Genomic DNA, 27,251 nt, shown 5'->3' on the forward strand with positions numbered 1-27,251 from the left:
GATGTCTTTTTTTAATTCCTGGAGGTCTAATTAGTGGAACGGGGGTTTTCTAGATCGATTCTGTGCCGAATATTGCTAATTTCGAAAATCGTAAAAAAGAAACCCATTTGTATTTTCAAGACTTGATATTTCATATTTTGCCGAATGCTAAAATTAATTTATGACCACGTTCCGATGTGATTTTGTGAAGGAAGTCAGGTGCGGGTAGCCTAAAATAAGTATGATCAAAAGCGGATCAAGAGTTTACACAGTCGATGAACGAAAATTTTTCACTCATCTTCATCGTAATATTTCAGCTGTTGATCGTACGCTGTTTTCGAAGTCTTTTTTGGAGTTCCGAGGATTCAATTAGGCATTGAAGGTTCCTCAAAATCGATTCTCAGACCAAGAATTTCTTACCTTCAAAAGTTGCAAAAAAGGAAACTGACTAACTCGTTTTCATTTTTTGAGCTAAATTCTCGTGGATTTTGAAACATGCGACACTAGATTTATTCTGACCCACTTTCGATGTTCTGCGAGAAAAACGTTTGCGCCTAGTTCCAAATTACTACTAGGAAAGTTATTAGGTGTTCTGTCGCAGATTTCATTCGAGTTGCCCATGGGTCCTGTGCTGCTTTCGGCTTTTTTTTATGGTATGGCTCCAGGTCCACTATCTGGAGAAACGCGACTTCAGGAGCGAGCGCTCCTAACTCCTACCACCTCCAAACACCTCCTACCATTTCCTATCACCTCCTACCACCTTCTATTGTTAACGAACACCTCCAACCACCCCCTAATACCTTCTACCACCTCTTACCACCTCCTACCACATCCAACTACCTCTTCACACCTTAGACCAACTCCTACCACCCTGTACGACCCCCTTGCACCTGGTATGGTAGGGTGTGAGATAGGGTAAGGTGGGGTAGGGTAGGGTAGGGTAGGTGCTAGGGGGTGGTAGGAGCTGCTAGAAGGTGTTAGGGAGAATTGGACGTGGTAGGAGGTGGTCAAAGGTAATAAGGGGTGGTTGAAGGTGTTAGGGGATGATTGGAGGTGTTCGGAAACGGTAGCAGGTGGTAGGAGCTGGTAGGAGGTCAAAGAAGGTGGCAGGGGGTGGTTGGAGGTCGACGGAGATGGTAGGAGGTGTTTGGTGGTGGTAAGGGGTGGTGGGAGGTGTTTGGAGGTGGTAGGACGTAGGAGCGCTTGTCCCTGAAGACGAGTTTCACCAGCTAGCGGACCTGGAGCGCAGAAACCAGGGAGCGCTTGTCTTGGTATTCAAGTTTCATTAATTAAATCACTGTTTTGCCAAGAATTTTGGAAGAAATTTATTGTCATTATTAATTTCTTGTATGACCGACGAATCGTTGAGTATACACGGGCTTGGGCTTACCACTGCGAAGACTGTGTTATTCGGAAGGTGAATGCAGCCAGCATCATGTCGAAATCGGTAACTCTCTGATGTTCTGCAACAAGTTCTCAACTCTACCGTTGGAACATCTCAGAGGGCGCAAGCGCACGACGATTTTCGGTTATCACACCAAAGCCCATTACGGCAACTGTCTTCATATTTTTCAGTGAACGAGACAACCTACATACATATTCATTCATCTTGCGACGTGTCGGTAACATGAAATTGGTAGATAAGGTAGAGCGCCCGTTTCAAGAGCACCGTCAGCTATTGCATGCACAAATTTCGGTTCTTAGCGTCATCAGCAGAACATCTTGTGAACTATTTGATCCGGAAGTGCATGTCTGCGCATGCGCTCTTCCCGCATCATCGTCTGCTAGTAATGACATCCGGTTCAAGGTCCATGCAAGTCGTCCCATTGGCCATTGAGTCGTGCATCAGTATTCCGTATCCACGACCCTCGTGCGCACGTGAGTAGTTGATTTGAGGAGTGTGAGGTCTCAGATTGCGGAACCAGAGCCGAGCCGAGTTGTTCGCCGATACGTTTTAGGACTTTGATTACTCTCGGTAGTGTTTTGTGCCGGCTGAGCGATGTCGTGGTTGTTCGGATACCGTAACCCCCAGCAACCCCAGGACTTCTCGCAATTCGCACAACCACCAGCCTTAGGAGGTGGACCCCCCGGCGGCGGATCACCCGGCGGAGGGGGTGACCAGCCTCCGAAAAATTTAACCAAATCACAAATGGAAGCTTACAGATTTGACTCGAGCGCGCTCGAAAGGGCCGCGGCTGCTGCCAAGGAACTAGAGAGATCAAGTACGGTAATTTTCCCCTCAATCTTCATTCAAAATAATCACCATTATGTAAGATTACGTAATTCTCAGAGCGGGGTTATGTCTTGGCCATGCCGGCCGTCGATCTCCCCCCATGCTAAAGCCTGGATGATGAAAGAGCTTCTATTATGTCGTGCGAAGAATCGTTCATTGGATGCATTTTTTATTTCAATTTAGCATCTTGCGATTAAATCCCTTGCAATTTTCCTCTAAAAATGGCTATGCAAAACTAGCCATTAACTAAGTTACACTTCCCTCTGTTTTTGCTACAATAATCTTCAAATTTCCTTCGATCAAAGTATCGGTAGGTACCAGAAAACATTGTCACGAAATTACACAAATGTCGAATTCTGGAGCAAAAAGCAAATGTTCTAATACCCAGAGTAACTACAAGATCTGTCCGCCCTTGTTTTTGCATGTATTTCCTAGGGATAGTTTTACTCGATATATTTTATCCCACCGATGCCATGCGCCAGTGAAATACAGTGTTCTTGACTTTACTCTACATTTGCAGGCCACGCCAAAGATGCTCTCGAGCTATCGAAGCTTCAAGAAACGACGAGGCAGGTGGAAATGCAGACCAAGCTGAAAGAGTATGAAGCTCACATTGAGCAGATGAAAGCTGAACAAAAAAGAGTGGAGGGCGATGAAAGGAGAAAAACAATGCAAGAGGAGACGAAACAGCATCAAATGCGGGCTCAATACCAGGACCAGCTAGCAAGAAAACGTTACGACGATCAGCTGGGTCAGCAGCAAAGAATGAATGACGAGAATCTTAGACGGCAGGAAGAGTCTGTAGCAAAACAGGAAGCGATGAGAAAGGCAACTATTGAACACGAAATGGAATTGAGGCATAAAAACGAAATGAAGAAATTAGACGCTGAACTTAGAGCGAAGGCAAAGGTTGACCGAGAAAACCAAGATTTAAATTTAGAAAAGATTAGACTAAAAGCTTCTGAGAACAGGATTACAGTTCTAGAATCAATTAAGTAAGTATGTTCGAGATGTGATTTAATTTGTGAGGAAGAGAGACTTTTCAAAAATAGAAATGTATAATGCTCAAAAGAGTTACAGTGCTGTGTAATGTTAACTCATATTAGACTCTAGATAACCGTTTCACCTGGTGCTTATGTTCGGTACTGGCACTTCGTTCACATCGACGTAAGTCAATAAATATCACATTTTATTATATTCAGTAATATTTTATACCTTTCAGGACAGCTGGTTCAGTACTTGGTACAGGTGCAAACGCACTGCTTCAAGACTGGGACAAGATCCTAGCAGCAGCTGGTGGTTTGTCGCTTATAGCACTGGGTGTTTATACTGCCAAAGGAGCAACGGGGGTTTCTGCTCGTTACATTGAATCGCGTTTAGGAAAACCATCTCTGGTACGAGAGACGTCGAGGTTTTCAGTCCTTGAGTCGTTGAAACATCCGATTAAAACTGTGAAACAGCTTAAGGAAAAGCAGTCAGACGCATTGTCAGGAGTAATCCTGGCTCCAAAATTGGAAGAGAGGTTGCGTGACGTTGCAATTGCGACAAAGAACACTAAGCGAAATCAGGGAATGTACAGGAACATACTTATGCACGGACCGCCTGGTACAGGAAAAACTATGTTTGCCAAAAAGCTGGCCAAACACTCGGGAATGGATTATGCTATCCTGACCGGAGGCGACGTAGCACCACTAGGTCGGGATGGTGTCACTGCCATCCACAAAGTTTTCGACTGGGCGTCGACTTCTCGCAAAGGCTTGCTCCTTTTCATCGACGAGGCCGATGCCTTTCTGCGTAAAAGATCGAGCGAGCGTATATCTGAAGACCTAAGAGCAACATTGAACGCCTTTTTGTATAGAACCGGAGAGCAGAGCGATAAATTTATGCTTGTTCTCGCTTCCAATACCCCGGAACAATTCGATTGGGCAGTTAACGACCGACTGGACGAAATGGTTGAGTTCAATCTGCCTGGCATTGAGGAAAGAGAGCGCCTCGTGCGTTTATACTTTGACAAATTCGTTCTTCAGCCAGCTACTGAAGGCAAGAAGCGACTTAAGGTCGCTCAGTTCGATTACGGCGCTCTTTGTACCAAGATGGCAGCTATAACCGAAGGAATGTCTGGCAGAGAGTTGGCCAAGCTTGGAGTAGCATGGCAGGCTGCTGCGTACGCCTCTGAGGACGGTGTTCTGACGGAACAGATGGTTATCGATAGGTGCATGGATGCCGTAAGACAGCACAGGCAGAAGGTACGCACGATATCGAATTTGAAGGTCTTTAGAAATAAACAAGAAAGTCATAGTGACCATTCCAATACTTTATGTTTCAGGTGAAATGGCAGAGCGAACAGGAAAGACAAGAATCCAAATCAATATATTCCTCGGAGAAAGAAATCTCTATGAGTCCGTTAAAGCCGAAAGAAAGTGCGACGACGACCGAGCCGGACACGGTAACTACCGCCTAAACACGCTGTGCAAATGAGAAACATTCACGTAATTCAAAGGTATCCATGGTTTGTTTTGAGAATAAATCTCAAAGCAACAAGAAACGAACCACGGCTATAATCGACCGAGTACACAGGAGTATTTTGGGTCATTACAAACCTGTACCTGAATGGGGAAGGGAGAGAGAATGTCGTGGTTGATAATTCCCGCAATCAGTTACTATCTGCTCTAACTATTCAGTTATACAAATATTTTTGGAAATAATTTTTGAAATGATACTTAGATGCTATATGAAATTACGAGCCGCTGACTAGAAACTGTCTTTGAAACTGCACATGTTGTAGTAATTGAGAAATATCGTACGGTTTCGATTTTATCTGGTTGTCAGATTAGTCGTAGATTAATACGGTATTCCGTAATGGTAAAAAATCTGGAACCATATAATTCTCCCATAAATTACAAGAAACCGAAAGAAATCCTCGTTTGTAGGATTCTGTTCTAGTCAGATTTATACAATTACATTTCAATGGTACCAGATTATTGCACAGGGATTTACTGTATTCTTCGGGCAAATACAAATGCTTAATACACGTGTACGAATATACCTATAATAGGAATTGTTACTGTAAATATATGTGAGTTACAAGTTATTCCTAGAAAGAGTTGGAAAATACGTTAATCGGAAAAATAGAAATAATGGAACCGAGTGAAGGTAGTTTGTTGATGATGTATACATATATGGCATTAAGTAAACGTTTCAATTGTTTATTTTTCAACGAAATTTCGATAGTACTGCACGCGCTGTTATTGCACATACTTGTTGAGATGTAGCATAGATATACAAGTATAACTAAAAAATGACTAATCGTTTAGGGGCATATTATACTTTATGTTCATTATAGAAAGTTGTAAATTCACAAGATCCATTTCTTTTTGTATTATTACAAAATATAAGCCTGGATTTTTTTTTACACACTATCAATAACAAATCTATCCTTCCAAGTTTTTCTTTTTTTTTTTTTCTTCAACAGCAGCATCGGCACCATGTTTAAAAAAGAGAAGCTCTTTATCAATGAGTAATCCATGCGACCCGACACTCGTCCCAATTGATGATGCTCACAAAATATCATTTACCGGTGTTCGGCTAGAAAGTAGATCAAGATAACATTGATTATTCCTTTTAACTTCGAGCAAGCGAGTGCGTACGAAGAATGCAAGTTATAGGCACGTACATCTCTTCCGCCTATCCTGAGCGAATGTTAGGCAAAGTTATACATGATACCAATGATTAATGAGTCCTTCGTCACCTTCGTCAAAGAGGGTGTGAGTTAGGTCTCTGCGTCACGCGATTCCACTTGGAATTCGGATATTATTCGCAAGAAGATTGACGGAAAATAATCGTTTTTCGATTAAATCGATTATTTTTTCCCGATTGATCAAGTATAAATGATTATTTTTCAAACTCGATTAATCGACCGACTCGATCATTTTTCCTCACAGTCGGTTTTTGTTTTTTTACTCCCATGAACGCCGCAGTACAATATCAATTTATGTGATTGAAATATCAATTATTAACATCGATAAATGAATATTTTCACTTGAAATTGAAATATATTTTGAACCAAACTATAAATTATCAGTAAACTTTTCCGCTATTAAGACTAGGTACTGAAATTAACGAAATTTGGTTTTCATATGCATGTTTAAAAAGAATTCGAAATAATCGATTAATCAATTAATTTTTACCGATTCGAGTCGTCTTAGATTATTTTTAGCTGAGTGGCCATCGCTAATTCGCAATCGTAAAGGGCACGCTCGGTTCTCTTGTTATCGATTGCGCAGACGCCCGTAGCAATTGGTCGGAATAACATCTCCGGGTCATCGTCTAGAGGAAAGATATTCGTTCTTGAATAATCAGCGTAACGGGAATAAATTAAAATAATAACGGAATGTTTACCAACGCCGAGATAATAATTACCTTCAAAAATTTTGGCTAGCCGGAACCTGTAACGTGCGGCTTGCAATTTTTCGGTTGCTAAAGCATATTCCGCATAAACAGGTATTTTGTAACAATAAGAGACCTGACAGCAGTTTATACTAGTTCTAAGAGTTGTTAAATCAATTCCTATCAATGAAAGTATATACTTGCAATAATCGAAATTTGATCTTTGAATTTTAATATTAAAATTTGACATTCAACAAATACATTATATTAAATATATATTTATGTATACGTACAATATTTCACTAACTTAACCGTAGAATAACAAGCAGTTGTCATAAATACGTTATACCATGGTGTATGAAGGGTTTGTTAACAATCTATCAACCTAACTGGACTCGCATCCCATATTTTTGAATTAATTTGATGAAATTATATGTATACATCGCAAAGCAGTTAATAACGGTAAATTACGTTGGCCATACGTTACACTCACAACAACACTAATTAATACTACGTCGACTAAGTACTTTGTAAAAACGACAACATTACTGCGGTAGTCATTATCTATTCAAATGTATTATATTTTAATCGAGTCTTTCAGTGACTACAGTGAGAGTGAAAACATTCATCAAATATTATGTACCGCTAATTTTTAAAAAAAAAAATTTTTTTTTTTGTTTCTAACATAACCTTCTGTCGAGCACTTGATACTCGATTTCCACGTTGTTTGGCGTGTATATCGTCAGCGAAACTATAGAAATGATAGTCGATTCATATTTCGAGAATTTTTAGGATATTCACTTCGTCACAAGATTTTTATCACACCCAATGTCCTTCAGCATGATCATTGCAACATCATTAAAACTGCTGCTTATGTACCAAAGGAAATTGTTCGGATCTTTAGATGGTCTATTAAAACAGCAAATTCAATCTCGAATATCATCAACGCGACGACTTCTCGCATGATCCAGCACTTTGAATTGTTGGTAAACAATTATGTGCGACAATTATTTGCATTAGGGGTTGTAATAATACAACGCTCATTACAGGAAAAAAGAGAAAACTCTTAGACGAATTGCAAATGAAAAATGAATATCATGTAATAAGCCCTGGCGTTTTGTTACAATATATAACTATTCAAACAGTTCTATATGTACATAGATATGTTTATCCGCGAGAAACACCGCTTTTCTTTTCATACCTGTCGTATAGTTTTTTTTTTTTTTTTTTTTTTTTTTTTACATTTATAACAATATTTCTTAGGTTAATTTTTTCAACCTGCATTTATACACATACGTATCAGCGATGAGTCAAGCAAGAATGAAAGTCTCATTGTGTTTTTTATTTCTTCACAACGGATAGTTGGAAATAAATTCGTACATTCTTGAAACACCGTTATTTGACCGATTGTGATCTTAAGAATGTTACAGTATGAAATTGATTATTCAGTGATTAATTTTTTTCGAAAAGACTTTTCCGAGTTTCTCGACTTTACACGTACTTAACCTTCGGTTTTTTAACACACCGGGCTCAGTTACTCGGTGATTGTCTAAAACAATTTTTAGAGCAAGAGTCTAATTGTAAGCGGCGAACTGTGCGTCAATTGCAGCGACAAACACGGACGGATAACAGCGCGAAACTCCCGTCAATTTTGCACTCCGCGACAGTGTCGATTTTTGTGCAAAAAATTTGAACCCCTTAACAGCTTCGCACTATAATATATGCGTGAGTAGCAGGTCGTATGTCGCTCTTCTCATATCAAATAAGTTCATTTCGACACCCAAATGTAGTTCGTTTGAAATTAGACCCTATTTTTGTTTAAGAAATCGTCGATATTCATTGTTACAATAAATAATTCCCGATTACTAAGCCTGGTTTTCCATAGTTAATTATGAAAAGTAGAAAATAAGAATGAACCAATTTCAGTGCTTCAGACACAAAAATTTTTATCTTCAAGGAAAAATGAAGCTTGTTAATCGGGAAATTGACGAAAGCTGTAATTTTCTATAACCAAATACACAACACTTCGTGACTTGCAACCGAATTACCGTCAAGGTCTACCAAACTGAACATTTCTGTTCCGGATTCATAGGCGAACCTGTCGGGCAGTTGAAATCCGCGGCAAATTCTTTCATGTTAGATAACGGTCCAAGAACCCTGAACTGTCCCGGACTGTGGAAGCCAGTCGTGATGCGGAGCTTCATTGCTTCCGGTCGGTACTTGCTGCACCAAGTGTTGGCAGCGCTAACCCAGAACATTTGCTCAGGCGTGTACTTAAGACCCGGCAGCTTTGGCTCGGGACCGTTTCTCTTCACCCAATCCTTGTACGCTAGGTACGCTTCTTTGATTCCACCGTTGTCGGCAATGTTCTCACCTTGCGTGTTGATCCCGTTCAACTGTGGGGAACGCAGCGATTTACGGCATTTGTGCAAACGCAAAGAATCAATTTTTGAACGGAATTTAATCCGGTATAAAATCCGTGGGTTAGAAAGAAACGTGGCCGAAGCTAGCATCCAAACGTTCCAACGTTCGTTGGAATAAGGTAGTGAAGTCCAAAATCAGTTTTGTGAAATACTTTGAGCGCCCCATACTTTCATATAATTATGAGGATAAGACTGAACTGCATTTTTCTAATTCGAAAAAGTTCAACACGTTTGGCTGCTAACTCCGGCTGGTAGTTTCAGCTCCATTGGAAGGAGCACAAGCAGTACTTACGTTCAGTCCGACAGATTCCACCGTGTAATTTCCGTACTGATAGATGATGCACTCTGCTTTCTCCAAGTACCTTTCCTTCGTTTCCGGCTGCCACCAGTCCACCAGATTTCCCTCCTTGTCGAACTGCCTACCCTGGTCATCAAAGCCATGGGTTATTTCGTGGCCGATAACGAAACCAATTGCACCGTAGTTCATGTACCGCGGGCGATCGTTACTGAAGAATGTTCCCTGCAGGATACCAGCCGGAAATTCTATGGGCGAAAAATCAAAACCATGGGTTCATTGTTTCTGGCTATGGATGACCAAGTGAATGTAATCATATTATGATACTTACGAATACTATTCTCGATCGAAGAATAGAATGCGTTGACAATCGCTGGACGGCCATGGCTGACCCAGTCACTTTTGTTGACTGGTTTCCTTAGCCTTCCGAAGGAATACTCGGTTCCAAACAGAGTCAAGTTAAGGATGCTACCGATGTAATCATCGGGGTTGAGTTCCAGACCGTCATAGAATTCCTCGAGTTTCTTATCGTCGAGAAGCTCGTCCGGATAAGCGATGTGAGTTGCCATGGACGCAGCTTTTTCCAGAGCAGCCTTTCTGGTTTTCTCGTCCATCCATTCGACCTGAAACATCGAGGAAAATATGTCTTAGAATATCCTGCAGGCAATGAACGGCAGCAGATTCGATCAGAAACTGCGGTCAGATATGAACCAACCTTTTCAAGGATCTTTGTGAACTCCTGCCTAATATCAGCCACCATTTCAACAGCATTCTTCTTTGCGTCTTCCTTAAAGTACTTCCTCACGTAAAGTGCGCCAGTACTGCTTGCCAAGCTGCCTGCAACGATGTCTACGCACTCCTTCCACCTTGCTTCTCTTTCTGTCTTACCACTCAGTGCCGTGGCGTACTCTAACTGTCTCTTCCTGATGTGTTCGTTCAGGTAACTGACGGAAGCTCCCGCGACTCTCCACATTACGTAATTTGCCTGAACTTTTTTTGGGGTATTCTTCACGAGTTCTTCGAAGTCGCTGATGTATGTGAGCACATTCACGATCACGGTCTCGTCGTCATTGACGTGTACGCTTCCCGCCAGCAACATGTTGATGTACTCCTTCCAGTCTACGCTGGGGTACTTCTCTTTCAGCTCTGCTACTGTCATGGGGTTGTAGAGGAGAGTAGCGTTTCTACGTTTCTCGTTAGGCAGTGAAATCTGTAAGCCGTAATATACATTGTGTTATTATCGATCTTATTATACTTCACTCCGAAAAACCTTATTTCTACTTCAGTTCAGTATCGATTTGTACTCACATTTGCCAGCTTGATTTCGAATTCTAGTGACTCGGAGAGTTCCCGCGTTGCCACGTCTTTATCGGCTCCTAGGATCACCGCTATGTCAATCATGTACTCGAAGTAAGCCTTGACTATTTTGTCTTCCGGACCTTTGGATAAATATTCGCGAGATAGACCCAGCGAGGCTTGATCAAACTGTGGATGGTAAAGGAGTTCCAGTTTACTGATGTTACAGTTCCATTTGAGAGATAAAACTCACTCGTCAAACTCTCGTACTCACGTCAATTACACGTTTCGTGCTGTTCTTTAAATCGACGCCGATACTGAAGTCGAGAAAGTAATCCACCGAGTAGCCGACTTTTCGAAACCTGTAAACACTGTCCACCCAATTGAAGTCGTTTTCGTTCCAATTGTTTTGCTCTATTACGGGCCATCCCCCGAGTTGTTTCAGAATTTTCTGAAGTGGTTCCAAACCGGCCTTTTCGATGGCAGCTAAAATGAATTGCTTGTTTAATAAACCGGGAAATGAAAAAGTGATGTACACTGTGACTGGGCTTACTTTTGTTCATGCAAGCCTTGTACAAATTCTTCACAAGCTTGAATGGCTTCGGCTCATCGTCGCGAAGCGGTTCTTCTATACTCGCTCTCAACTGTTCCTGAAGTTTATCGCTGATTACGGAGAATGTATTGACGCTAGTTTTGTCGTCAGGGATTATAGTCGAGGCTTCGAATCCTCCACAAGCAAACTCGTAGAAATTATCACAGGGCTCGACCTCTGGGTTCATGTTTTCCAATACTTTGGAAGCTGAAGAATATCATTTAAATCGTGAATCAAATAACCATCGTTGGAAGGCTGACAGGTGCGCACGAAATAACTCACCAGTGTGAACGCATCCCGGTGAGAAGCATATCGCATCTTTGTCCTCATCGTCTCCTTTGGTGAAGATCGATGTCTTTCTAGACGATGGGTCAGATCCCAGGGCCGCTGATGCTGTGAACGGTAGCATCTCTCTGTTAGCGACCACTATTTTTGTTTCAAGTCATGAGGTGCAGGTGCATGAAAGAAATGCAAAGCGTGCGTTAGAGATCGTCTTTTACAATTACAAGAGGTGAATTTGCGTTACTTGACGATCATCGACCTACTGTAATTTGGGTACAAAATACGCACGTCTGTAAAAAAAATATTTTCGTTTCAGCTGCACTGAATGTTTTTGGTAAATATTATGTTTTCGAGTGTGCTGAATCTAAAAATGACTTCCATTTCCCTCCATAACGAACAGTATTCTTTCAAAATACAAGGTGTTTGCATAAAAAATAGTAATAGTTTAGAGAAAACTACCACTTCATTAGATTGAACTAAACAATATTTCTTATAAAATTGAACAGACAATTTCTTTATGAAATGTATTTTCGTGTTTATACTTTTTGCCTAAGAAACCTATTTGTCTTTTCTTTGATACATCTCCGAAAATGCTTCCGCTTTCCACTTTCTGTTTCCCTGTTTGTATTTATTCTTGAGACTCACTCTGATATATATTTAATTAAAGTAAGAAATCACTTTTCCTTAGAATTTTTAGAATCAAGAATATGATACCAGATTTCGAGATAAACGGGACTTTCACCCTGAATAAAACTGCAAACACTAGTTTAAGAAAAAACCTGTCGTGATGGAACTTTTTGAATATTTTTCCCGGTTTCAGTGAGTAAAAATCCTTAAGAAACAGTATAAAAAACTTGTGCAGTTTTTTGATTGCAGACCTGTGCAAGCCGACCCAAGTAAAACTCTCTACTGCTTATTACTCTCTACGCACGTAAACTGTGTGCTCATTAAATTCGCCATGAAATTTCAACTGCCGAGCATGCAATGGCGAGTAGAATTGCACTTTTTATTACTGTACTATATGCTTAGTTCAGATTGGCCATGATACGATCATATATATCAATAGAGAAATCGGTTTGATCAACAATGTGTATTTTCGATTAAATTACACAACTATTTTCTGGCTGGACTTCAATCGCCTTATTCTTATTGCGTACGTCAGGATCATATTGACTATTGTCACCAATCTTTCGGCAAGCGATAATGAACGGGATGTATTGAATTGCGTCAAGTATTCTCATAAAAAACGGGTCTTGTTACGTTTTAATGATCACACGATGGCATTTGATACCCGGATATCATTTACCGTGCGTAAAATTACGGGTACCACGTTGGGTTGGATCATTACATATCTCCGGAATATAGGAGTGCCCGGTGTTCACTGCAGTTCATTCAGACGCTTTTCCGGTTTTAATGTCATTTCAGAGTGCAACTGTAATTGGGTAACCGCGGCGATTGGTTATGCAACAGGTACGATTACAAAGCCCAAAGTTGTCCAAGGGTATACGAATGACACAGAAATTTAGAAACGTGATTTACCGGGATGAAAATGCAGAAACGACAGGCTACTAAATTTTGGCACTCGGTCAAAACTAAAAGAAAGAAAATAATAGATTGACCAACTTTACTGAACATGGCGTCGAAATGCGGCGGAAAGAAGATTGATTTGTAATTCACATCAACGCCGAGTTTTACTTGACGTTAAGGCCTAACTGTTCTGAGCAGTTTTTTCCTCTCAACAAATGACATTTCTTCATATTTAGTAAAGGCAGCGAATCCTTTCTCTGTGTACAAAGGACCTCAAAATTCACGTATCCACTTGAGCACTGCTCGGACCTACCGCGGATGATACTTGGCGTTACGCAAGGAAAGAAGTTAGCAGATATTCGCTACGTGGCATCCATATAATGGTTAATTACAACACGCGCTTTCTCAGGCTGTTTATTACGTGACGATGATAGATAAGTATTGGGTATTAATTCGGTGGTAGGAGTGGTTTTTCTCCGCACGCTACGCCAGAACGGAAGACTTGATGCAACTTTGAGAGGAGGATTCACAGCATTTGGATTGACCAATACGACGATCCTTATACAATCATCATGCTGTACTTGCTGGTACAAACTATCGGATGTGTTCGGACTCGCAGCACGATGCTATTAATTCCTGACGCACATGTTGGCCGTGCCTCGACATTTCAAGTCAAAGCAACTCCAATGCCCGTTCTAAATTCAAGTAATGGCGGTCGCTTTGCCGTACCAAGAAGAGTTCAGCCCTTGGCTAATATCCAATCCAGGCACAAGAGGATCATGTCTGAACGCGCAAACTTGGCAAGAAGTTCTGCAAATTACTGAACACGCAGCGTGGATCAAAATTTGACTACCGAGTGCGGAACTAGCGACTGAATGCAGGTAATAGTCTGAGAATTCTAGGCACGACTTAATTGTCAAGGCGATTAAAGCGATTAGTGTATCTATTTTGGTGCGACTACGTGAGCAGTGCTGGGGCTCTTAAGCATCGAGTTTTTGACATGCTGAACTGAATCCAAGTGACGGTCTGTTGCTGGTCTCCTGCGGAGGTGACACATAAAGGCCGAGACAGAGTCCGTCTCGCGACTCACCAGAATTTGACGTCGAGATGTCACAAGGACCTGTAGCGGTGGCAACTACCGCGAGTCCCACGGCCAGAGCCACGCAGAGAAGAACTCCGGTCACGGCCACGATGGTCAGGCCTCGCTCCATCGCCGAGCGCCGTTTCCACCATGTTGGATTTCTGAAAATGAATGAAAATAACACGAAATTTAATCATCAATGAGCTTCGGAAGGTTCGTATAATTTTGCACAGCGTTGCGTAGTCATACTTCGATTTGTCGTAATGAACAGATATTTACGTTGCTCGGATTTAATTGAGTGATCCGATCGCAAATAATTTCCAGTATACGATAACAGACAATGCAAAATGGTTTTCTTATTTCAATGAACACGATTGAAAGCATTCGGTTGTGGGTGGAAACATTTTTTCCTTCAGCAAACCTACACTTGATATCGTTCCAACAAGAGTCTGCAGTTACTTTACGATCAGTGTTCATTTCAAGCATTCGAGTAACATAACTTCGTCGACGTATCAACTTAGTTGCGTTGTTGCAAGTAAAACATTGATTTTCTTCGCGCTAACCTTGAGGATGTAAAAGAATATGTCACTTCCAGTGTAGGTATATCAAATCGCATTGTAACGACGCAGGCATAATATGCACGGGGCAGGTCGTTTCATCGAGAATCGCCATTGAAGGGGATGCCGTAAAGGAGTAGGGAACGTTGTCACCCTTACGGTTTGAGGTAAGGCGATGCAAGCCGGCGGGATGCAAATGGAGCCATAAAAAGACATAACAGCTTGTCAGAGGAATCGATGAAGGTATCGTGCAATACGCTTCGTGTATACTGCCTTACCACCTTACGGGCACTCTCAGGTTGTTGTTAACGCGTCTGCTATAAGACGATAAAATACCACCGTAAGAACGCATCACTTGGGAACCTTGGAAAGGTAGGGTGAGAAGGTGAGAAGTGAACTTGCAGAAGACGTAAAGTGGGATACGATACAACCTTTGGAAGGCATCGACGGCTTGCAGGATCAAAGTTGGGAAAAGAAAGAACGTTTGCATCCGATCTTTATAGTCTCTGATCGATTCTCATAGCTCGTCAGGGTGATTGTCATAAATTTTTAGTACCTACCTACGAATGTACGACAAATATGAAGGGAAAGTCTGTTTGCGGTGTCGGTAAGCCGAATGTCGAATGCCAGCGGCACGTTGCCTGCACTTGCGAAACGTTTCAATTGTGTTCCGATTATGCAAAGCTTGACGTCACGGGTGACGACGATTATACACGGGCATGTATAGCAAGGTGCACCGATCCACAACTACTCGATTCTATTGCAACATACGCATCTTTGCGTGTAGTTATACCGAACCATTATACCTGTCAGGCGCCACTGTTGCCCTCTTGCGTCATACCCGAGGTCGGAAAAATAACTGTCACGGAATTAACCCTCCGTTGGCCATGTGCTTTTTTGTACACACCGTTAGCCAACGTACACTAATTCGTCGACAGCTGTTATTTACCCACTTGGAAGCAAAAAAATACTTCCCTAACCATTTGGGTACTTGCTTAGAGGTTTCTTTTCGACACTCCGACAGTTGGATTAAGAAAATGCTTGGCAATTTATTAGTTAAAAATTAATTAAGAATAAAAAATCGAGCCGAGCGACCATTTTTAGTCAAGTCAGATTGTGGACGAATTCGTATACGTTGACCAACAGAGGGTTAAGAGTATCCATGACATTTTGTGCTTAGAGTTTCAGGTATCAGTAGCCGATTTTGCAACCGATTTGAACAAATCGTCATCTGCAAGGAGTCAACAAACATGTGACCATTCGGCAACCTGCCATCAAGTACACCCGCAAAGAAACTGCAATGGTGACTTTCCGTCATCGATAGGAAGTGTGGCCCAACTTTCGCGTGGCTAGTTTAGCTGTAAGCTAGGTGATTGGGAGACAGACATTAGGGACTTTACATCCATACTAGTGCCGGTCGTGTCATCAGAGTACAGTGCGTAATGTCGGGAAAGACGGAAACTCTACGTTGACGATATTCGTGGGGATGGATAATCGTGGAATCCTTTGTCTTCGTACTCGTGTTTCTTATCTCCGACTTACCGTTAAAGAAAGAGACGTTTTCAGACCGGGTCTCCGCTGTACTTCTACGGCGGTGCAGGTTCGTAACAATTCAAAGGCCGAGTGGTCGGTTAACTTTCTAATACGAGATCCATGAGCTTGGCTTGAGGTCAATAGACTCGCTCTGTATGTACAACCATAGATATCCAATGGGACTCTGCGTCTGCTGCACCCTCGTGCTCGTAACCTTTCTCTTATATTCTCTTTTACGCTCTCGTTTCTCTCGCCGTCTAAACCGCAGAGTAAATTCACTTGCGGTCAAGTTTAACTTGCTAAAAGCTTTCGACTTCCACAAATCGTGGTTATACCCAGAGAATCTCATCCTCTAAATGCATTATTGCTAATTTAGATAATTCTACCTCTGCTTTCAGACTTGGTGGATAAAGATAATCGAAAGAACGGGAACCTCTTTCCTCCTATTTCCATCGTACAATATTTTCTGACGAGAACTTTGCGGTTGCGATAAATCGATAAAGATGATCGTCACTGTTTATTTAATTTTTTTTCACAATTGCCAGATGTGGAAAGTATATTTTTTCGTCATTCAAATTCATGAATTTTTACGCGTTGCACACTATCGAGGTTCAACACCACTTGATCAATGCTGTAATTCTCCCAAGATCAACTTGAAATACATCTTGCGCAATGCGATCACTTCAAATGCCAATCTTCCCAACTCGAGACGCAAATGATACTTAAAGAAAATCTAGGCTCGCTTGAGCCGCGGCATCTGTTCTAAAAAGCAAGTAAATGCTTTAGAATTAGTCTTACGTTGATAAAATGAGGAAAAAATGTCCGCATAACGGCATGTAAGACACGTCGAATGGGTAACCTGGTAATCATTTTATGAAAGTTGGACACGTGCCAGAGTATAAAAAATGTATACACCCAGTTTAACGAGCGATAGGAATTATTGTAACTTTCGAAATTGTGGCAATTTCGGGTCCGTACGTGTGACAAACGGTAAAATTCAATGTTCTCAAACCACACGTAGACAAGTCTGCACACGTCTGATCGAATGAAATAGAAAATCGACAAAAACTCAATCTTTGCCAGTTCATTGAGCATGGTTTCGCTTTCGACGACGGTGCAACAGTCTAACGCCGATTTGCTAACTATATACATTGGAATACGTCCGATGGCGGGCAGAACTAACGAATGAATCATTGAATGCACAGATAGTGTTGGTTGCTGAATAGTTGACGCTAAGTTCCGCACTTTCAGCGGACAGAAAATTGGTGCGCTACATGAGACGAAAAAACTTTTGCGCTATAAGTAATACCTTACACCTTTGTTTAACGATTTAGGGATTTCTAGGTGGTTGCAATTTGAGCAAATTCTCTCCTCTGGCGAAAGGGGCAGGGTTGAAATTCCGAATTTGACAAGTTGCGAAAGAGCTGAATTGTCAATTTTTTGCTGGCGACACTTAAAGTAAAGAAATCAAACTTTGACCACACATCAAAGTTTCGAACGGTCCGAAACCCGACGGCTCAACGTTCCGAAAGGACAAATGCCAGAAAGATGTAACTCCGAAAAGTCAAAATTTCGAAAATACGAAGACGAGAAAATTTAACAATCTGAAACATCGAAATTCGGAATGATTCAAAATTTTCAGTTCCGTGAATTTCTGAATTGGTGAAATTTCATCACTTTGATCTTTCTTTGTTTTGAATTTTCGATATCTTTACGTTTGGAATCCCGGTCATTCTGATTTTCGATTTTTCTGATTTTTTACACCCACTCGTTGAGCAAACTACGCTGTGTGAGTATATTTCAATTTTCCAAATTTTACTCCATCGAAACTTTATTTGTCGGAATCTTTCACTTCGGAACCTTGAGTCGCGGGGTTTCCGATGATCTAAAACTTCATTGTTTCTTCAAAGTTTAATTTCTTTACGTTCAAGTTTCGCCATCAAATAAGTCGGAATTAGGCGCTTTCGAAACTTTCCGAATTTGGAACTTGAACCCCGCCCGCGGTGAAAATTGAAATTAATCTGCAATCAGAAACACGTTTTCCTTCCTTTTTCCATCCGTCCTGTACATACATGCTAAAGTCAATGCTGATCGAGAAAATCGCGGTGCTCTCAGCGCGGCAATTGATATTTCTCGAATTACGTCGGTAAGTAATATTACACACGGGTAAATGTCATTTGCATCGACGGTATATGGCTGGTGAAAATTTATCATGTTTGCCCGAAGATGAAGACGAGAACGAGGGGAGCTCTCAATTTTGCGGTATTTACCCTCGTCGACGAGTTATGTAGGATATCCAAATTGGCCACCGATCGAACAAATTTCTCGCCCCAATACCCAAACGACCCAATCCCACCGAGGACACCCTCGTGTACGCGTTTCAAGCACGATCTAGCCAAGATCCCGGAGTGATAAACTTCGATCAACGACCGCCCGGAGTTTGCTTTTTTCGCCAATTTATGCAGGCGAATATTAACGCCTGCCAACACAGGCACCGGATAATAATGGATAATGATGGAAAAGTCAAGTAAAATAAATTGGACCTCGTTCATAGTCAGGGGCGTAAGAATGAATTTTTTTAAAAGACACTGATCAGCGAAGCTACTCCGGAATTCGCTTCGCAATCTAATCCGAAGGATATCGAACCCCTCCGTGGGAATTCCAAATTCCAGGAGTAAATTTCCAAGAGGTATAACCCTCGATTGACTAACCGTTTTCCAATTCGGAATAATACCTTTGAACGATCAGCATTTTTTTTTACATCTCGCATAAATTATCGGAGGGATCCGGGACTTCGGAAGACGCTATCGGCGTACGTTATGTATATATATATATATATATTTTGTTACTTTACGTTCGATCCACTGTGCATGAGAGACTTTCAACATCGGATCGAAAGAAAAAATCCGGGTTTTATCTCTGTCACGAAAAATCGGATCCAGTAATCCAACGATTTTACGATTCCAATTATAGCTTGAAACTTAGGAGACGTGTGTCAAAAATTTTCATCATAAAAAAGTTTTGTTATTTTCTACGTACGTAACACAAATTCGTTTGCAGTTAGAGTGCAGGTTTTGCCGAAAACCGGCGTAAATTATTCGTAATAAATACGTGCCTCGATCGGTTTCGCTAAAATTTCTACACGGCAAGGCTTTTTCAACTCGAAAGTTGATAGAAAATTTTCAAAGTGGGATTGAACTGTTTCTTGACATCTGGAAAACAAGTAAATTATGCATCATGTAACGCGGAGCGAAGTAAAATATCAGATTTGACTTAAAACTGCAGAAAAAGAGGATGCGTCAAGATTTTCGGTAAAAAATTCCCATCGCAACTACATTTTTTACTCCTCTTTCCGAATGTTTTTTTTCGGCTTGTTGATTGCAAAAGTTAGAGAAGCAACGTCTTTTATTTTCGTTATCTCGATGCAACACCGCGTTTACATACATCGTTCACATTTTGATTCCACCTCTAAATTTGAACTTCGAATAAATCTTTCCCCTGCAATGATGATAATTCACAATGTTCAATTGAATCGAGGATAAAACCGTTTCTCAACCAAACGAAGGTGAAGTGGTCGATAGCAACGTGACGCAACCGGGATCAAAGAAAATTTAGTACGAGATGCGCGTATCATTTAGAAGCCGATCCGTTAATTTAATCCAGTTGCCTCGAGGCGCATCCTCTTCTTCAACATAAATCGCGTCTGGTGGTCTGTTTTATTTTGTGCGCGATCTATTTCGACTATTTCAATCCTGTATGAGCATGCTCCTGGGTATTACAGCATATTTCTGACCCTAATGTTGTGCCAAACTATATCTCGTCATATCGAAAAATAAATTTCCATCGCATGTTTGAATTCAGTCAAGAAGGCATCAATCGGACGGTCAATCTAATTTTTATTTACACGTCTTACCCGCTGATGTATATTTTATTTCCGGAGCACAGTTTATTTTCAAATAAAACCTCTCAAGGGTCTCCATTAGTCATTTTGACGCCGGTTATTTGTCGGAAATGGAAACCTGTCAATTGATAAAAAAGAAAGGAGATGAAGGAGAAAAAAAAAATACTCGTACAACCGCGTGATTACGGCGGAAGACTGAAACGCGGTGAAAGTTTGCCCAGAGAAGGCAGAGACTGCCGGCAAAAGAGCATTTTAGAAAACTGCTCGTACCGCAGAATTCGCACGTTTATGTAGATATACATACGGAATTGTGTCACCTGCTTTAAACTCGAAGCTGAGTATCTCGCGACGTATGTAATAAGGAAATATCAGTTCCCGAACGCATCGTCAGCCGCGTAAATTGATTCTCGAAAAAAAAAAAAAAAAAAACGGCGACAATTATCTCAACGAGAATTTCTATCTCCCGCAAACGGCACATCCTGAGAATGAAAAAGAGGAAAAAAATAGGAAAATGTGGCGATTTGACAATTTCGCAAAACGAAACTGTCCCGCAGTATTTTTACTTCCTTACGACGTATTCGAGGTAGCGTTTTATTCCGAAGGAAAATTTTCAATCGTCGATGTCGCCTCGAATGGTTCAAATACTTCAATGTCACGTACAAGTGCTGGTTTTTACTTCAATTTGAAATCTTTACAGAAGGCTTACGGCACGTAATGTATGCACGCATGCACGATAACGAGAATATTGCACAGCGATCAGTGTTCTGGAACAGCTCAGAACCGTTCGCTGCTACACTTCATTCCAGTCAGACCCGAGTACATTTACACAAGAAGGAGCAGTTTTTCAGCCGTTCTGTCGTAACGGAGATCGATAGACTCGTTTCAATATCAGCCAATTTATACTTCCATGAAGGGATTTAGTTCCTACGATTTGAAGATGACGAAGGATAGTATGAGATATAAGTAAAGACTAAGAGAAAGAGAAATGTAATCGAACCATTTAACAGTCGTGAACGTTTAAAATTGTTTAAACAAAACGTTGGCTAACAAGTTCTTAGGGAATGAGTTTTATTTTTTTTTTTTTTGTCATGTGAAATAAATTCGTTATTTTGAAACTTCCGTTTTCAAAAATTTGTAACGGCTGTATCTACGAAACCATGCGTTCAAAGCCCCGAAAACTTCTTGACTGTAATTTACATCGATTTTACGAAAACATATCCAAAATACACGATTTTTCATCCATTATTCAAAATGTAAAATTTTAGAAAAAAGAAATTTCAAATAACGAGAAAATTTGTTAAATATTCACGTGTATTTAGAAGAAATCAACGAATTCATTTCAGATGGAAACAAAAGTTCCCTAAAAATTTGACAAACAATGTTTTGTTTAAACAATTTCTTGATAACTTTTGGGCATTATTATTATTATTAAAATTCAATTTTCTTATCGTCACTATTGTCGTTGATTTTTTTCCGATTCTTATCTTATCACAAAGTATTCAATATTGTCGACAAGATTCACTTTTGGTTGAGAATGTGTAGCCAGTACATCCTCAACGTTATTGTGCAAATTAAATTTACCAAGTAATTTGGGGGGGGGGGGGGAGGGGTCAATTATAACTTTGTTTCGGATATCCCATCTGAAGGACTGTGCAGGAACAACTGACGGAAACGAGAAATGATATTGCGTGATTAATTAGAGTAATGTTCATATGTGATTAGCCTAAAACTGACCACAACGTTATCAGGCCGTGCCTACAGACCTGCTTCCGGTTTGAAAACACCGGAAATTGTGGTTAAAGACGAACTTGAAAAAAGTCGTTTAAGGAATTGAGCGTTGCCTGCATACGGTGACTATAACAACGTCTTAGAATTAGAATTATAAATTTTGTTCCGTTACAGTCACGGCTGCCTGTCGAACAATAGATTTTTGTTATAATTTAACAACTCTGTGCGAAAGGCAGCGTCAAATTTTATACCCACTTGTTGGATTATACGCTCCGTGCAGCTTTACGCGACGCTAGTGATAATTGGTGTTATTGTTCATACAGCGATTCAAAATATTTGCATACAACACGTGCATTAACGAAATACATAGTAATGTACGTTTGAACTGCATAAATATGCAATCAATGTACATTGTACAGCGAATCGAAGCAATTACACCGACATAGCGATACCTGCAACTAAATCGCAATGTCAGTATTCAGCGTTCGCCTGCAAGGTTTTGGACCTGACCACACAACGGACAACCTACGGTTATAACTGCAAATTTCATATCGGGATACAAATATCGACCTGCAACGTAGATACGTGAGCACGAACTCGTGACATTTATTGTTCAAGATATTATACCTCGTTTGCTTTCGTTAGACCTTAAATCAGCGAATGCAGGAACTTTATTTTGTATTCGTAATTATACCAAGTGCAACTGCACGAGTCACGTTTTGCGTACTAAACACGATGATTGATTTATTCATTTTTCACTCCCGTACGAGGCTTTACTTGTCAGTCATTCCAACCGCAACCTGCGATAAAGGAAATACGGGGGGAAATGATTTACAATTCATTTCAGACAAGACGGTTTAATTACATAGGTTTGACTCGCGCACGTTTGAGAAATATTGTTGCATTGAAAGATGGGATAAAATCTAATACCTCGTAAAGTGTGAACTGATCGACACTCTTAGCACAATTGAAATAAGGTTTATTCTACAATAGCGTGTAAATAAATTTTTTATCAGAGCTCCATAACTGTCCGGTTTCTATGGAAATGGTCTTTGTTGACGGACGATAATTTTATGGTATTAATCGAGGGATTGTTTGTGCAAGAAACGATAAAAACGTGCAATAATCGATGGTGGAAACTTGCTCACATCTAGTCGTCAAACAGAGATCCGAAATTTTCGATAATAATCTGTTTACATTGGCGTCTCGACTTCTGCTGGATGTAAAATATTATTGAAACAATCCAAACATCTCCAGATTTGATCAATTATCTAAACTTTGTTTCAAAGTCTGAGAAAAATTCCGACCAATAAAAATTATCGGGGTCAAACGATACGCGCAGGCACGAAATTTGACATGTCTTTTTTATTCGTCAAACAACAATTAGTCTTTCAAGACTCACGCGTGTTTTTTGATAAAGTAATCGAAGAGCAATGAATGCGGAAACGATCTTGCGAATCGCGACGAAATTCACTCAAGGTTGAGGATAAACCGAAGCTGATGTGCCGATATTATTTGGGCTTCGGGTACGATGTATACGAGTCAATAAACGGCTTAGCACCATCGGTCGTCACGTGCGGTCAAATGTTTCTCCTCAGGAATTCAGTCACTACAGCCTTACGCGTACGCAAATTTCTAACTATACGGTACTCAAACCGATACGTAAACAAGATTTATACGCCCTGTTGCGGACATGTGATTCAATGGATAAGGATCGTCACACGCCCGGTTGTCTCACGAATTTGATGTTCGACGTACGGTGAAGAGAAAAAAAGAAAGTATAGATGTCTTGATACAGCGTATCGAAAAAATATGGTAGGCATCACGGACACGGGTGATTTGAAACGTTTAATCGTCCTTCGATGACGTCATAAATCGCGAGCAAATGGGAAAATTGAACCAGTGGCCAGCTGGCCAGTGGCTCTCATTATCGCGTCACGGACAGCCGGCCAGTTTCGACACATCTGACCTCAGGCAATGCAAGGTCTGGGCTGTTTACTTCGGAAATTGTTCAACCGAGAGAATGCTCATTCTTGAGAAATCTGATTTCTTTCAGAAACCCTTCGTTGATAATTATTCACAGGTATACTGCCAACTTCTGACCAAATCAATCGCAAAAACGGCGTGGAAATTAGCTCGGATCAAATCCACAGGGTCGTGCGATCAATTCACCATGACGCCGAGTTCACGAATATAAATTGATCAATAATTTTTCATGGGTGACAGAAAATTACTTGGACATTCAAGCTGAATTGGATCAACGAAAAGAAACAATTTTTTTTTTCTCGTGACAAGAATTTGAAATCATATCTGGTTGAACTAGTTATTCATCTCCATGTAATGCGGATCTATCGGTGATTGCAAGTTCGTCCTTAAGTTTACAATACATCGGTGTTAAATGATATTACGAATATTGTTCATTAAGCACTCCGAAAATTTTATCAAATATGTAATAGAAGATTCGAGGATCAGTGAAAATATAGGTTCCACAGACATTATTATTATAATCATTTTTTTTTTCTTTACAACATTATTGTTAAGCTTGGAAAATTTTGAAGTAGAGTGAAACCTGAGTTATACGTTTTGCAGTTGTACTTTTTCTTGTTTATACGTTAAATTTTCTTGGTCCTGGCGATTTCTACACTCATAAACCATGTGAAAATATTTCGCTCATGCGTTTTTCGCACTTGTATGCTACGTATTCCGTCCCATGTCGCTGTTTTCTGTTCAGTTATACTTTATTACAGATGACTCTTAGGTCGAAACTTCCGATTTGATGTTCAATTTGCCTACCGCTAGACGGTGCGCGCGTTTCGATGTTTCATGTGCTTGCCTACCGCTGGATGCCGTAGCTTGACAAACGTTCCTATTCCTATCCCAAACACGTTCTGACAAGTTCAGGCAAGCGCGCCATCCACAGGAAGATTCTTTACTTACGGTCACTGGATTAACCTTAACCTTTTCGCTAGAAGTGAATGCTTATATGACAAGATGAAACCTGTGGAACCTCGGAAAATTATAAATCTTTCAGTCACCAATCACGAAGGTTTGCAATATTTAGGTATTTCGCTTTAACGTTATTTTCATTTATACGTCAGTATTGCCATACCTCTTGAGAAACGTATAACTGAAGTTTCACTGTAGTTAGAATTAGAACTCTTCGTAACAGAAGTTTGAAAAGACGGTGTGGCATGAAATTGTATATTTTTTAATACTGCTGACTTATGATATTGGCTTTGAATTTCCAGGTTGCGTATGAAGTTGTTAAAGTCGGCTTATGTATATTCTGTGAAGTCGTCAAAAAGTTATTATTTTATGATCAATCTGTTTGGTTACTTCCGATGAGCCGCGCCGAAGAAAGTATAATTACCTCGATCTGGAGCGATGCGTTATTCAAAGGATAAAAAAATGAGACGAAATAAAAAATATTTCCATAACTTCAATTGGATAAGAGACTTACCAGTATCAATCCTTTTGCTCTCTCAATTCGAGATTCTGAGTCGTACTGCTAACACCGGCATCATGGCATGAACCGAAAAAAAAGTTACGCAACTGTAACTTTTACTGAGAATGTTTTTTCTCTCATCCAAGTGACTTTTTCATATTGAACATCGGGCAGCGTCGATTTGGAATTTTCTTTTCGCATTTACTAGAGAAGACGGTACAACAGAATAAGATCTTCTGTAATATCGTTAATAAGATAAAGCACAGCTTTGAATGTCTAGTATTTTTGTCACGGAGTAGATTTTATCACCATACATCAAACGCTGTAATCTTCAATAGGCGCAGAAATCGACGAGGAAAATCCTTCCTTAATCGTTTCTCCCCTGCAGCAGACCCTCTTAAGAGCCAGGTATGAGATGGAACTTGTACACAAGGTATAAAAATCGCCGGTGCTTGTGGCGGGAAAATAATACAAAAGTAACATTGGTAATTTGAGGTTTATTATGAAATACCGACAAGCCTGCCCACGGATGTAAATTACACGAGCTTTAATCGAGTACAACCGTTCAAACCGGTATTTTATCCAAGCATTATCGAGTTTATACACGAGACAGAGAATGGAAAACTTTGGACTATTACCTACGTACGCGTCTAGTCGATCATTGCCTGAACATAATACCCGCGAATAAATAACAGCAATAATAATTGCCAAGCAAACTACCTGTATGCTGAAAAAAAAAGAAAAAAATCAACAACAACAACTTAGCAGGATCGAAACAAAAACAACAAGTTATAGTTATGAGACGTTAGATTTTAGACCCGATACGGTGCCAACTGTAAGCTGGTTTTATTATCTAAAAACTTTCTATAGCCAGCATTCCGTTTTTTATTCGACTTTTCTTTACGTCACTTTTCCATTCTCGATTCTTCGGATGAAAGGTGGATAATGAGAAAAGAGAAAGCAGTTGAACCATTTTTCTCAAATTATGTAACAGAGTGTATAATCTGAACCAGTTGTGCGACGATATTATATACTCGGAAAAGAAGCCAAATAAACTCGTAAACCGATGATTATTCAAGTCGAAATCAGTGACGCGAGACGTTGTTTTCCAATTTTGATCAAAAACAATGTTTTGGCAAAACAAAATACGTCTCGCATCGCGTGAAATGATGATATTCCGACATTAAGAGGATGAAGGCGTACCACCGTCTCGAAAAATCCCACGTGCTGCTCCAAATCATTTCCAAAAAAACGCATTGCCGGACAAACGATTACTTCTCCGGATGTAAAATTTCACGGTCACCTAACCAACACCTTGTGACTAATGAAAAATTATGGGAAACCGATACGTTGCGAACCTCAAACGATCACAACTGAACCTTATCGCGGTTCATCGTCCTCCTCAGTCGTGATTTTCATTATTCAAGATAAAAAGATCAAGGCAACGATGACAAGTATGCAATTTGTAAACCAACGTGCAAATTGAAACAAGTACCAACAAGCGAGTTTGGCACCCACGCGACATCTCCGACCCAGCGCGCAGGATTTCCAATAAGTAATACGGTAATTGACACCTGTAAAAATATGCTTCCCCGCAGTGATTGCGTGAAAACGAATGTTCGCGGGTGTCTTAACGAATACGGTAATGCATAACAGCGGATGCATTTGGGTTACGAGTAAAAATAAGAGAATCTGGAATGTCAACTCACTTTATAACTGTCTGCTTCATACTGGTTGTCATTTTAGCAGTGACACTAGTACATAACACTTGCTGCACCAGCGGTTAGTCGTTGGTAATCAGTTACCACGACGAAATCTTGGGAATTCCGGGTGATGATAATCGTCCCCGTCACAATTAGCCGATCCGTTTCCAAAAATTATCACCCCCGAGCCTTCGGGAATTCCTCGGGCTCTTATCGGCTATTTGGTTCGCGCGGTTTGGTTCCACTGTTTGTTGGGATCGGATCGGACTCTGACTGCCGGACTGGCCCAG

The 27,251-nt window shown here is 40.6% G+C and overlaps 2 protein-coding genes across 3 annotated transcripts; one reads left to right on the forward strand and one right to left on the reverse strand.

The window, feature by feature from the left end:
• Positions 1 to 1,782: 1,782 nt before the first annotated feature.
• bor (ATPase family AAA domain containing bor) lies at positions 1,783 to 8,547 on the forward strand. The gene is made up of 5 exons (XM_046621649.2): positions 1,783 to 1,857; positions 1,959 to 2,201; positions 2,733 to 3,207; positions 3,435 to 4,458; positions 4,539 to 8,547. Exons 2-5 carry the CDS (start codon positions 1,979 to 1,981, stop codon positions 4,671 to 4,673), a joined length of 1,857 nt encoding a protein of 618 aa, XP_046477605.1. The 5' UTR covers positions 1,783 to 1,857; positions 1,959 to 1,978; the 3' UTR covers positions 4,674 to 8,547.
• On the reverse strand, positions 6,810 to 27,251 carry Nep2 (Neprilysin 2). 2 transcript variants are annotated; one of them, XM_046621648.1, is made up of 10 exons: positions 26,968 to 27,251; positions 14,104 to 14,255; positions 11,487 to 11,597; positions 11,166 to 11,411; positions 10,887 to 11,098; positions 10,625 to 10,801; positions 10,032 to 10,526; positions 9,648 to 9,939; positions 9,314 to 9,564; positions 6,810 to 8,994 (listed from the first exon to the last, which is right to left on the reverse strand). In XM_046621648.1, the coding sequence occupies exons 1-10, from the start codon at positions 26,997 to 26,999 to the stop codon at positions 8,656 to 8,658; spliced, it is 2,307 nt and encodes a 768-aa protein (XP_046477604.1). In that variant the 5' UTR covers positions 27,000 to 27,251; the 3' UTR covers positions 6,810 to 8,655. The 2 variants fall into 2 exon arrangements, with proteins under 2 accessions (XP_046477604.1, XP_046477603.1); XM_046621647.1 differs by having other exon boundaries at positions 11,487 to 11,630.

This window comes from Neodiprion pinetum, chromosome 4, assembly GCF_021155775.2.
Source record: "Neodiprion pinetum isolate iyNeoPine1 chromosome 4, iyNeoPine1.2, whole genome shotgun sequence".
Lineage (NCBI taxonomy): Eukaryota > Metazoa > Arthropoda > Insecta > Hymenoptera > Diprionidae > Neodiprion > Neodiprion pinetum.